Source organism: Telopea speciosissima, chromosome 8 (genome assembly GCF_018873765.1).
Source record: "Telopea speciosissima isolate NSW1024214 ecotype Mountain lineage chromosome 8, Tspe_v1, whole genome shotgun sequence".
NCBI classification, from domain to species: Eukaryota; Viridiplantae; Streptophyta; class Magnoliopsida; order Proteales; family Proteaceae; genus Telopea; species Telopea speciosissima.
The window spans coordinates 10,823,291-10,836,153 of NC_057923.1; the positions used below are offsets into that span (position 1 = coordinate 10,823,291).

At 40.5% G+C, this 12,863-nt stretch overlaps 1 protein-coding gene across 2 annotated transcripts in view; it reads left to right on the top strand.

The window, feature by feature from the left end:
* LOC122672705 (serine/arginine-rich splicing factor RSZ22A-like) overlaps positions 1-9,495 on the top strand; it is a 21,483-nt gene extending 11,988 nt beyond the window's left edge. Inside the window, exons 4-6 of one of the 2 annotated variants that reach the window (XM_043870179.1) lie at positions 8,013-8,244; positions 8,762-8,887; positions 9,226-9,495. In XM_043870179.1, coding sequence (XP_043726114.1) covers positions 8,013-8,244; positions 8,762-8,887; positions 9,226-9,262 — 395 coding nt within the window. In that variant the 3' untranslated portion in view covers positions 9,263-9,495. The remainder of the gene's footprint in view (positions 1-8,012; positions 8,245-8,761; positions 8,888-9,225) is intronic. The other variant, XM_043870180.1, reaches the window with a different exon arrangement.
* The last annotated feature ends 3,368 nt before the right edge of the window (positions 9,496-12,863 follow it).

Genomic DNA, 12,863 nt, shown 5'->3' on the forward strand with positions numbered 1-12,863 from the left:
ATCACGTAGGGAGTATTTGGCATCAGTTCCGCCTTGCTGTAATGTAGTATGAATGGGGGAAAAATCAACATCAGCCGTGTACTCATCTCTGATATGTTTGATGCCTATGCTGTGAGTAGAAGAGGTGGATAGGGTGAGAACTTTCCGACTTAGCGCATCAGTTCTCTTTGCCTGCCTTGTACTTCAGAACGAAATGAAACTCCTGGAGATAGGCGATCCATTTAGCATGGCGGTTGCTTATGGGTCGCTGAGAATGGAGATACTTAAGGGCCTCATGGTCAGAGTATAGAATAAATTCTTTGCCCACAAGGTAGTGTCTCCAATGCTTTATAATCTGGATCACTGCATAAAGCTCCAAATCATAGGTAGAATAACGCCGCTTAGCATCGTTGAGTTTCTCACTATAGAAGGCAATGGGATGATTTGATTGCATGAGAACTCCTCCAATCCCAACATGGGATGCATCTGTAGCCACCTCAAACATGACATCAAAGTTTGGGAGCCGTAGAACAGGTGCCTCGGTCATCTTTTGCTTGATCAAGGAAAATGCTTTGGTAGCAGCCGGTGTCCACTGGAATTTGCCCTTACTTTCTCGCATGCACTCAGTAATGGGTGCCATGATGCCGCTGAAGTTCCGAATAAAACGCCGATAAAAAGATGCTAGGCCGTGGAAACTCCTAACCTCTGTCAAGGTGTGTGGCACTGGCCAATCGACTATGCTTTGCACTTTCTCCGGATCAGCTTCAACCCCGGCTGAAGATATAATAAACCCAAGGAAGATAACCTTAGGTAACATAAAAGAACACTTTTTGAGGTTGATGAAGAGTTTCTCTATCCGTAACACTCTCATCACTTGCTTTAGATGATCGAGATGTTCCTCGGTGGTGTGGCTGTAGATAAGAATGTCATCAAAGTAAACCACAAGAAACTTACCGATGAATGGACGAAGTACCTGTGTCATTACACACATGAAGGTGCTAGGAGCATTTGTGAGACCGAAAGGCATCACCTTCCATTCATAAAGACCATCCTTTGTCTTGAAAGCAGTCTTCCACTCATCTCCTGGGCGGACCCGAATCTGATGATATCCGCTCTTTAAGTCAATCTTCGAAAAGATGGAAGCACCTGTGAGCATGTCTAACATGTCGTCAAGTCTTGGAATAGGAAACCTGTATTTGACGGTGATCTTGTTTATTGCCCTGCTATCAATACACATCCTCCATGTACCATCTTTCTTTGGAGTAAGTAATGCTGGAACAGCACATGGGCTCATGCTCTCAACAATAAACCCCTTGCGAATCAGGTCATCCACTTGTCTCTTGAGCTCGGCATGCTCAGTAGGGCTGAGACGATAAGTGGGCAGATTTGGTAGCACCGAACCTGGTACTAGATCAATGGCATGCTGAATATCCCTCATAGGAGGGAGCTCATCTGGAAGATCGTCTGGTACTAGATCTGAGAAATCATCAAGCAGATCTTTTATGGATTTGGGATGAATAGTGGTAGGGGTTGGTGACACTGCTCTTGTGACCAGGGCTAGTATCAACCCTGTCTCTTCACTTGTAGTAAGGAATTCTTGGTGAGGCAGGGATAGAATTCGTTGCTCCATGGGTTGTGCTTTAGTAGTACTAGTACTAGCATGTGGTGCCTTGCTGCTTGACCCTCCTTTCATTGGCTGTCTATTGTCAATAGTTTTCAAGACCTGTTGTCGCTTCAGCTGGGCAGCTCTAAGCCTTGGCTTCATCAATGGTACATTGAGGGTGTTGAGAACCAGTGGTTTCCCTTTGAAGTCAAAGAAACACTGATTTTTTGTACCTCCCGTCAATACATTGTTATCATACATCCATGGTCTCCCAAGTAAGACATCAGTCAGAATCATAGGAATTATATCACACCAGACATTCTCCTCGTAACCAGAAATCTTGAGTGGCACTGAGCATCGCTGATTAACCTCTAAAGTATCATTATTAAGTAAGGATACCTTGTATGGTTGTGGGTGAGGTTCAGCTTTAAGCTTCTCTTCAATGACAAAAGCTTTAGAAACCACGTTGACACAACTACCGCTGTCCACGATCACTTGTGCTGTTGCTGTCCCGCTATCCATCAGTGTATAAAAGATGCAATGTCGACGCCAGTCCTCTCCTTTAGATTCAGCAACCAGAATGCGAGTTACTACATTTTACCTCATAAATTTCGTCTTCCAAAGTATCATCATAGTCTTCTCCCTCAAGAGCAGCATTAACGGCCCAATTGTCATTAAACTGCAGGTCACAAACTTGGACATCTGGACTAGTTTCCATGGCTGCAATCACTGAATTGGACTTCCCTCTTTGGGGGCAGTACCTTGCATAATGACCATCTTGTTGGCAATGGAAACACTTGTTAGGTGTTTGACTACCCATGGGGGCCTTACCCTTTTCCTCTGTAGTTGGTGGAGCTCGGGTAGGGAAACCACTAGATCTGTTAGGAGTAAAGGTTCTCCTAATATCACCGGACTGCGGTGTGAATCTTCGCGGGGCAGCCTTGATTAAATCTTCAGCATCCATGGCCTTTTCAAAACAGTGATTCAAATTATATATTTCAACCACGCCTATCTTGTCTTTAATGTCAACCCTCAATCCCAACTTGAAACGGGATATAAGCTGGTCATCATTCTCATCTACACCCGTACGTGAGAGTAAGTCATTGAATTTATCAATATACTCCTCAACTGTTAAGGAACCTTGTCGTATAGTGTTCAGTTGATCATGCAAACGCCTCTGATAAGGAGGTAAGTACTTCTCTTTGAGAATCTCTTTCATAGCTGCCCAAGTAATTGGTTCCATGTGACGACGGATCAACCTGTCTTCATGTGTACGCCACCAATCTCTGGCTCCTCCAGTTAACTTAGTCGTGGCCAGCTGCATCTTTCGGTCTTCAGACAACCGAAACCACTTGAAGTAGTCATCTAGAGCACTCAACCAGTCATGGAATGCAATAGGGTCATGTTTCCCGTTATATTCCTTCAGATCCAGTTTTACCTTATGCTTATCATCACGGTAATACTGATTTCCATCGTGATCTTCATCTTCTTCATAGGTAGAATTGTTGTTGATCCTGTGTCTGTAGTGTGGGAACCCTCTGTGGTAACCTACGTGGATGTCGGTTGTTAGTGTATGAAGCAGCAGCTTCAGTTTGTGATATTTGCTGTGGAGGTGCAGTAGGACCTTGTTGTGACAGTACATCAACCTGTTGCTTGATGGTCTTCACATCTTCAGATAAAACCTTGACTATCTCAGCCAGTTGATGTAGAGTGGTTGGATCACTTGATTTTGGAGAACCCATAGCTAGGCTTTGATACCAAATAATGTAATTCCAGATGGATGTCAATCCAACTAAAACCAGAACCAGAATCTGCTTGGGTATAATGCAATCGGTTAGGGCAGAATGGAGGATTAGATGAACTTAGGGTTAGGGCTTAATGGAGTTAGGGTTTGATGGTACGGATAGGAGAAGAAGGGTTAGGGGGTTGGGATGAAAGCTTACTTGTGTTGGATGGACCCTTGGACTGATAACAGATCTGAGTAACTAATCTTTGAACCTTCACACAATCGGCAGCAACAAACTTGACAAACTTGAATGCACTCGAAGGAGAGAAAACAGTGAACTAGTGAAGGCTATCTCAGCCTCACCTTCACAGCCTATCTCAGGACAGTGGAATGCATTAAAGCAATAATCTTCTTCATTAAATCGTGGGGGGATCAATGGAGCTCTTTACATTATATAGCCTTCAAGGCTGGACATAAAATAAATCCTAACTATGACTAGGACTCAAAAATAGAAATAGGAATGCCAACTAGGACTAGGACTCAAAATAGGAATGCTAACTAGGACTTAGGACTTCTAATTAGGATTCAGATTTGCACTAGGAATCCTAATTAGAATATAACTCAATAAAAATAAAATATAGGACTTCTAATTAGGATTCAGATTTGCACTAGGAATCTTAATTAGATTACAACTCAATAAAAATAAAACAAATACTAAAAATCCCCACGATTGTTGCTAGTGTAGGGATTCATCCCTACACCTACCCGATGGTTACTTAGGCTGGTGTAGGGAAGAATCCCTACACCTGCGGCTGGTTTTAGACAGCCAGTTTACATCAGCATCATCTCATGATCAAAAAGTAGATGTCAAAATAGTAACTCACTCATAACATCATATCCAGCCATGAGGACAGCTTCAAAGTGCCATCAAAGGAAGGGTCTTAGTACTGTATTCAACAGTGAAAATATGGGCAGGACGCAGGATATGTTGGATGGATCTGTGGCTCCAGAGACTAGAAGGCTGCTGCAGAAATATCTAGTATCAGTGAACCGCAAGGACAAGAAACCTGTCTTCAAGTCTGGAACTCAATGGATAGACTCTTCCAAGTTGAGAACAACTCTCAGTTAGTGTCAATCAGCGTCTTCAATTACTTCTCTGAAGTTGAAGTTGCAGAATCCTAAACTAACAAGTAGGAGTCGATGGAGTGAAAGTAAAAGAGGAAGAAGGGAGGGGTCTCTTACCCATGGCCTCTCACCATAATTCTCTCACAAAGCAGCTGACTCACTCAGCATCAGCACAAGGCTTCGTTTTTCTTTTCTCCAATCATGTGGGGGTATGTTCCCTTTCAACTTCGTTTATAATAAGCAAGCCAAATACAAACAGGCTCTCCGTGTGTGGGAGAGCTGTACACTAATAGAAATTCCTTGATTGCTATTTAAATGAAAAAGAAACTACTTACTAAAGGATACTGAAATTAGAAAATGCCTAACAAACTCCTAATCTCTAGTTACAAACTTACAATCAAACTGGAAAATAAATAACTACTTAGCAATAGAAACAAGATAAACTAAAGAGAAACAAAGATGAGAAAGATCTTCAAAGAATCCAACCCTCCACTGGGCTCACTAAATCTTTCAATATTCTTCTACTGCAAGGAAACCACTCCAGTAGTCCAGACTCCAGACTGGGTCCCAGAAAATCTGGCAAAATAAATATTTTTCCAGCTGCTGGTCGATTGCTATCTTGGGACAGAATATGGCTGGACCAATGGGCTTAAATAACCCCAAAACATGGACCCAAATATGGGCCTGAACAGTACCATGATCATTTTTCACGTGAACAGTAACACTTGAACAATTCTGCTCCTTGAACTACATCACTCAACTAGCAATCCAAGCTGTAATACCAACCCAGCAACTCCATAGCATACTAGCTGATTGTAGACCGAAGAAGAAATGGCTCGGCGTGTTAGCATGCGCATCTTCTTCTTGCTTGTTGGGGCACAGATTTATCTCCCGACTAACTATTGTCTGTGAGCCTATCTTCAAATTACTCGAGAAAGATCAAACCAAAGTATGGAATCAACAGTGTCAAAAGGCGTTTGATCATATTCAGGAATATTTGACTAATCCGCCACGAGACCTAACAAAAGAGGTAAACTTGAAGTGTTAAGAAAGACTGGGATGGGAAACAAAACAGAATGTACTGGATTTTTAGCACGTACAACCATCAAAGCAGGGCTTGACGAAACAGAAAGTATCATGGTACGTTGTCCTTCTCTGAAATGGAAATTTCATGCTGGAGCAAGAACTAGCAGTCGATGTCTCTGATGGAGTAATCCCTATTCCTCAACTAAAACTGGATAGCGCCTTTATTGCATAAAGGACAGCGTCCGAGTGTGGCTCCCAACTAGCCCGAAAGACATCCATGAATTGTGGATGAGGAGATAGCCAAGCTGCTTCAAAGCTAAAGAAGCTGGGAAAAAAAAGTACAAAGGGAGGTCCCCTACTGGTTGCATTGGTTAGTAGATCCCCGCGTCATTGCTCGGGATCAGAGACTTTCATATTTAAGTACGGGGGGATAGAGACGCATGGTAATTTGAATCCGCCGAATCAAAGCCGAAATCATTCGCCAAAGCAAGGCATTTTTCTTCTTCAATGAATCCCAGGCACGAATAATAAGAGTCGTCTGTTTAATCAGACGTGACTAAAAGGCAAGCCCAAAATCACCTATTTGGATCTTGACATGTCGATCGTTTTAAACCGTAGGCATCTCGCCCGGAAGTTGGTGGGCACAGGGTGCTCCCTTTTACTCATTTATATCTATAGGGTGTATAAGACCTGGAATATTGGCAATGGAGTTTATTCACAATTATATCAAGGATTCCTGGATGAGATAGGATAATTTGTGATGTAGTAGTGGTACATCGAATGGGCTGTATAGCAGGCCAATATCTGGCCCATCTTATGGGTTTATTTAAGCCCATCGAGCAACATGTATTTAGCCCATAATTCTGTTTCTATTCATGGCCATCGAGTTCTGCTCAATATGACCATCAAGCCAGCATATTATGAGGAGATCGACCTGCATGTCTTATGGGCCACACGGCCAGCTAGCTTGGAGCTCAAGTTGGAGTTTAATTACCAATTGCATGGAGACTAGTTAGACTTAGTTTTAGTTAGTTTTATTTGCTATTTCAGTGATGATTTGTAATAACCAATAAGATTTACTTTTCCTAGTTAAATTAGGATTTTAATTTCAGTTTCTATAAAACCCTTTTATGGGCCATTGGGCATCGACATGATAGATTTGAAGAGTTTCCTTCAAGGGGATGTGCGATTCAATTGTTGGGGTGAGGCTTTGGGTGTGATGACTTAGTGAGATTCTGATTCAGATTGGTGGGAGGCCTTAACTATCTGTTCATCTACCTATTCTTCTTTTTCTATTTTAAATTTTCTCTTTAAGTTCTGGTTTAGTCTCCATCGATTGATACTGTTCTTCTGAAATTTTATACTTTGTTTTTTTGAATAAATTTCAGTCCCAACTTAGTTCTCAGATTAGACCAATCAACCTTTTGGGATCTTCAAGGTCCTCATAAAAGAGCCACTCGGCCATAGTGTTGGATTAATCTGACTTGTAGATTTGATTTAATCAAAGTTTTCCTTTTTATTTTTTTCTGCAAGTATACTAATTCAGATCTGAATATTGTTAATTACTTTGAATCTAACCATTGGATCTTGTTGAGGTTTGGATCAAATTTTATACACCTTAAGAGAGAGACTCGATCCAAGTTTTAGCAGGATCTCTGACCTGCTGATTTTCTGGAATTTGAATTTCCAATTCTGCCTATGGGGTTTTTCATATACTGAATTCTATTACGATTTCTGAGATTGATTTTCTGATTTAATATCCTGATTTTTAAATTCTGTTACTCAATCTTCTCAAAATTGAATCTTATTGGTAATCCTAGTTCTGAATTTATGGGATTCCAGTTTTACCCCTGACCTTAAACCTGATATTCTAACCATCAGATTTGCTTCAACTGTTTCAGAACTTATTCCTTGTATTATCTAGTGAATTCGATAAGAGTTTTATGTTATTCTGACTGTCTGATATTAAGTTATTCCAGTATTCCTTAAATTTTGGTTTGGTTCTCTGAGTAGACATACTGGTTAGGTACTGTTTGGTTAATCCCCTACAGTTCCATCAGTTTGCCTCCCTTGGAGCAAACTGGACAGATTTGGCCTCCCAAACGTCCTACAACAGGAGCTCATCAACTCAGCCAACATCACCCTTAAAAACCCAAGAAATCCAACAATTTTCTCTAAATCAAGATTGCAGAGGAGCTACTCATTGGCCATCGCCAATGGTTGCCTTGGGATTTTATCAACATTGGAACTCATCGCTAACTGCGGTGCACCTGGTGCATTCTCCTGCTTACAGAGCTACTGATCTGCTCTCAACCATTTGTATGAATTTAGAGGCTTGGTTTTTGAACCCGCTTGGATGTTTCAGATTGCCAGTACAGCTAGATTTGTTGATTGTTTTGATATTTGCTGCTTCTGTTGTATATGGATTTTGCTCAAAATTCTAAGCTTCTTCATGTATCACAGCATGATTGTATGTGCATTGACTTAGAGAAGTATCATCTGCTTGATGATCAGGATCAATGTCATTTAGTTATTTTTACATGGATTAAACAGGAAAGAATGGATGGCGTGTGGAACTTTCCCATAATTCTAAGGGTGGCGGTGGAGGTCGTGGTGGTGGACGTGGACGTGGTGGTGGTGGTGAGGACCTGAAGTGCTATGAGTGTGGTGAACCGGGTCATTTTGCTCGGGAATGTCGCTTGCGGATTGGTTCACGTGGCATGGGAAGTGGACGGCGTCGAAGCCCCAGTCCTCGACACCGTAGGAGCCCAAGTTATGGTCGTAGGTATGTTTAATTTTCTTCATTATGTGTTGCATGCATTTCAGATTTGAACATTAATGAAGACCTTCATTTACCTTCATTGAAAAGAGCGTGGACCTCAGCGCAACGGTAAGGTTGCTCCATTGGTTTGAGTCGGGAAACAGCCTTTCCATGAAGTGGGGGTAAGACTGCGTACATTATGACCCTCCCCAGACCCTGCAGTGGCGGGAGCCTCATGCACTGGGTTACACCCTTTTTTTATTTACATTCATTGAAAACCAATAGTTACCCTACTCTGGCCATATTGCAAGTTTTACGTCTTCCTTGTTCTCTCTCTCTCTCTCTTGGGGGGGAGGAAATAGATGAGTCTTCTCTTACTGGTTGATGGGAGAAGATGCCCTTCTTCCAAGTGCTGTGCTACTGGTACCTGTCCTGGTGTTTTAATAGTTTGAAACTGGAAAGAGTACTGGAATGTTTATGGTATGTGAAAATTTTACTTACATGAATTTTTTTATCACTACGAATGCTTCAATTTTTGTAGGAGTTACAGCCCTCGCGGTAGAAAATCTCCTCGACGTCACAGTATATCACCTCGCCGCGGCCGCAGCTACAGCAGGTCACCACCACCATATCGTCATGCTGCTCGTGATTCACCTTACGCTAATGGGTATGCCATAGTCTTGTTCTTGAACAATTAAAGTTTCTTCTTGTTTTTGCAATCTTATTACCTAAAGCCAAGACTTCTTTGAAGATGATACTCTTAGTAAATTCCACCCCCCCCCCCCCTAAAAAAAATAAAATTGGTTAACGTGTGCCTGACCAACCAATGTGGGTTTATAATGAGGGATAGAAATGCTACTCCGAAGAGGGTTAGTTTACAATGGTCTCTGTTTGTTGGATGGTTGACAGCACTATTATCATTTTAGGCAATCATTTTACCTGATCATATATTTATAATTTTGTTCCCTTTATTTACAATTTATATCCATTCTATTCTGATGTCAGTCCTGTTGCCAGAGATCAACGCCGGAGCAGGAGCTGATGCTGACACGTGTGCATCTTATGAGATTATTCACTATCTTAGTAGTCCTGATAGGATGGTTCGACAAAAAGAGAATCTTGTTACTTCTGTTCACTGAATGACAATTGGATTTGTTAGGATTTGGCTTTGATTAACTGAGCTTCTACATGTCAAAGGGGGTGGTTTGGACTCTGCTTTTGCATGGAAATACTCTTCAGCTTACTGAAATTTGGGGAGGTTACTTTCCTACTTCATATTTTCATGTCATTACTTTTTATATGCTTATGTTTTTTATGCTATCTTTTCAACTCTCTGCAATTGAGTGGTTTGTTGTAGAGGTAATTCTTATGCAGATATCTGTTTGTGTTTGTTTTGAGGTGTGGCTCTTCTAAAAAGGCACTGTCATATCCGCCTTCAGACAGGTTTATCTGCATCTTTCTGCTTGTCTGCTTCACACCTCTACCTGTTGCTCCTTTTGCTTTACCTGCTTGAGTCACCTGTAAAAACTGCAAACGCTCAGAAGCTTGGTCGTGCGACATTTTTTGATGTGCATCATTCTGCAACATGACCTAATTGAAGTTCTGCTATAAGGACATCATTTGTCACTTAAAGTTGTCCTTACTGCACGTGGGTTTCACCGTATATCTTCATCTTTGCCTGTCTACTTTACTCCTCACCATGCGTGTCTGTTGGTGTGCTTACTGTGCTTCGATTACATCTAGAAACTGAAAATGCTCAGAAGATCGTCATGTGTGATATTTTTTTTAGCTTTCTTCTGCTACCAGACCTTTTTTTGTCTTTAAACTAAATTTTTGCTGATGAATCATGGTGAGGTTGTTTATAGGCCTCTTAGTGCCATTTTTTAACCTCGGTTGATGTTCGAATATGATCTCTGAAAAAGAAATTAATTGTATTTTTTAGGGTCATGCCCTTCAGTTCCCTCCTGGATACTCTTATTTTGGTCTATGCTGGAGTTACAGGAGTGGGCATGGTTTTAAATATTGGTATTGATTTCTAGTATTGGCCTTGGCCAATATCAACACCGCTAGGGCCATATCGAGCTGTATTGGATGGTTGCCATTATAGTCAGGCAGGTTTTGACTTGGGAGCCCAAGTCGAGATTTAAAAAAAAAAAAAACAAAAAAAAGAGCATGAAACCTGGTTACGAGTCATGAAGATTTATCCAGGTTTAAGAAGTGACCAGACGAGGTCTGAGTTGGTCCGAATTTTGTTTTTTTGTCCGAGTCATGAGAAACTCACTGAGTTTGGTTTTGTTTTTTATTGTGTCATATACTATTCATAGACCATTAGTTTGGTCTACAACTAGACAAATCTTTAGAATTTTTGTTTGTTGTCTTCAATGTTGGCCTTTTTTCTTATCGCATTTGAAGCAACAATAGCCTCACTCTCCTTACTCAAGGAGAAGAAAGAAGATATTAAACAAAGGGAGAGGGGTCTTTGAGCAAGTGGTGTAAATGGTGTAATGCATGGGAGGATAATGAGGTCATTTCATGTTTGGAGGAGAGTGAGATGGATGCTAGTGTACCCTGAACCTTTTACCTTAAAAAAAAAAGAAAAAAACATGTCTTACCCGAGTCTCCAGGTTTTGAAAAATCTGAATTAAACTCTGGTTTTCCAAAAATATTGATTATTGGATACATTTACCTTTACTAAGAATTAGGGGTGCTAGTTTGGTCATGTCTGCCTTACCCTGTTCAGCCTGAACATGAGGGCAGGTTAGGGTTGAGAATTTTTGGCCCCGAGTTAGGGCAAGACTGGCCTGGGCCAGGGTGGAGGCCTTGAGTTGAACCCACCTTGACTTTGTCTTTTTCTTCTTTTTCTTTGATAGAAGGGATAAACTATAAAATCTTGTGCTGGACTTGATAGGATCATCAATAATTGAAAATAATACATCTGATGAATATGCATTTGAACGATCAAGTAAGATCTGTGCAATTGCTTCCATCCTGTTATTTATGTGTAAGGATGTGAAATTTTAGTAAAGATATTTTTCATGTTAGGTAGAGATTAATCAAAATTTTCAGAATATACTCTTACAAGTATTCTCTTATGTGTCAAGCATGAATTTAACTAGTTGTGTTGCTTTCTTCGAATTGGTTGATGTAAAAAGGCATTAGATTATTTCCATATTATGGTATTTTTTTTTATGAAACAGAATATGTTCATGTTATATTTGGACAACAATGACAAGATCATTGTCTAATCCTTTATTTTACGATTAAAACAAAGAATCCTGATATAATTAGAGGAAATTAGAGGAATGTATCATAATCCATACAAATAGAGATTCTACATGGTGATTATCAAATATTTTTTTTGTTTTGGAACTATATAAGTCCCATATTACTTTATGATGCTTGCATCTTCCTTGGTCAGGGCCAATCAAGGTTAACCCGGCCCAACCCTAAAGGTGGTTCAGGGTTGGATTATTCAGGCCTTGAGTCAAGGTCGAGCCAAGTCTGGGCCAAGCTAAGAGGACTCAAGGTTGGGTTAGGGTTTTAAAAAGTCTGGCCCAACCCAACCTGTTGCAGTCCTACTAAGAACCATTCCACCAATACAGGATTGGATGGATCTTGGTATCACCTCAGTTGAGCTGACACTGATATTTTGAAACCATGTGTCCACATCTGGCAAGTGTTTTGTGTAAAGTTCCTCCGAGTGATCCATGTAGCCTCCGTGGACAAGTCTACATAACTAAAGGGAGTGAAATTCGTGCACCCAAACTAAGTCCCCCATAAAATGATCGTCTCGCCCCTATGAAAAGTAGAAATTCTGCTCATATTGATGCTTCCACTTGCAATCCCATTAGCCCCTGCATTGGCGGAGGAGCCACACTCCCTGACAGTAAGCTCTCCCTACAAAAAAATACAAATTTTTATTTTTTATATTTTATGAGAAAGGAAAACACTATGATTAATTGGAAGAAAATTTGAACATATCAACTATTGATAAAGTGTCATTGTGATCATCTGTGTGTGCTCTAGAAGCTTGTATAGTGTTCTGGAAGAATACATTATTCATTAAGACACCACCTGTCATAGATATATATGAAGAATTAGAGTATTTGAAGTAATAGAAGCTTTTAAGGAGGATGAAAGTAGGCAAGGGACAAGGCCCAGATGAGATCCTAGTAGAAAGGTGGAAGAGCTTAGGAATTTGTGGTTATCTTCGATAACTAAGCTGTTTAATAAGATTATGAACATAAGGAATATGACAGATGAATGGAGGAGAAGCTCATGGTTCTGATTTACAAAAACAAAGGTGATATGTAAAGATGCAATAACTATAGAGGCTTAAAACTAACGAGTCATATTATGAAATTATGGGAGAGGGTTATTGAAACCCATTTGAGACAATAAATTATTATTATAGACAACCAATTTGGTTATATCCAGGAAGATGCACAACATAAGCTATTTACCAAATTAGGAGACTTATGGAAAAATTTAGAGATTACAAGAAGGATTTCCATATGGTCTTTATTGACCTAGAAAAAGCTTATAACGAATTCCCGAGAGAGTTAATCTGGCAAGAGACGTCTGGACATAATTAAAGATATGTGTGTTGACAAGTGTACGGAATGTGGGGGACCTAGGTAGTG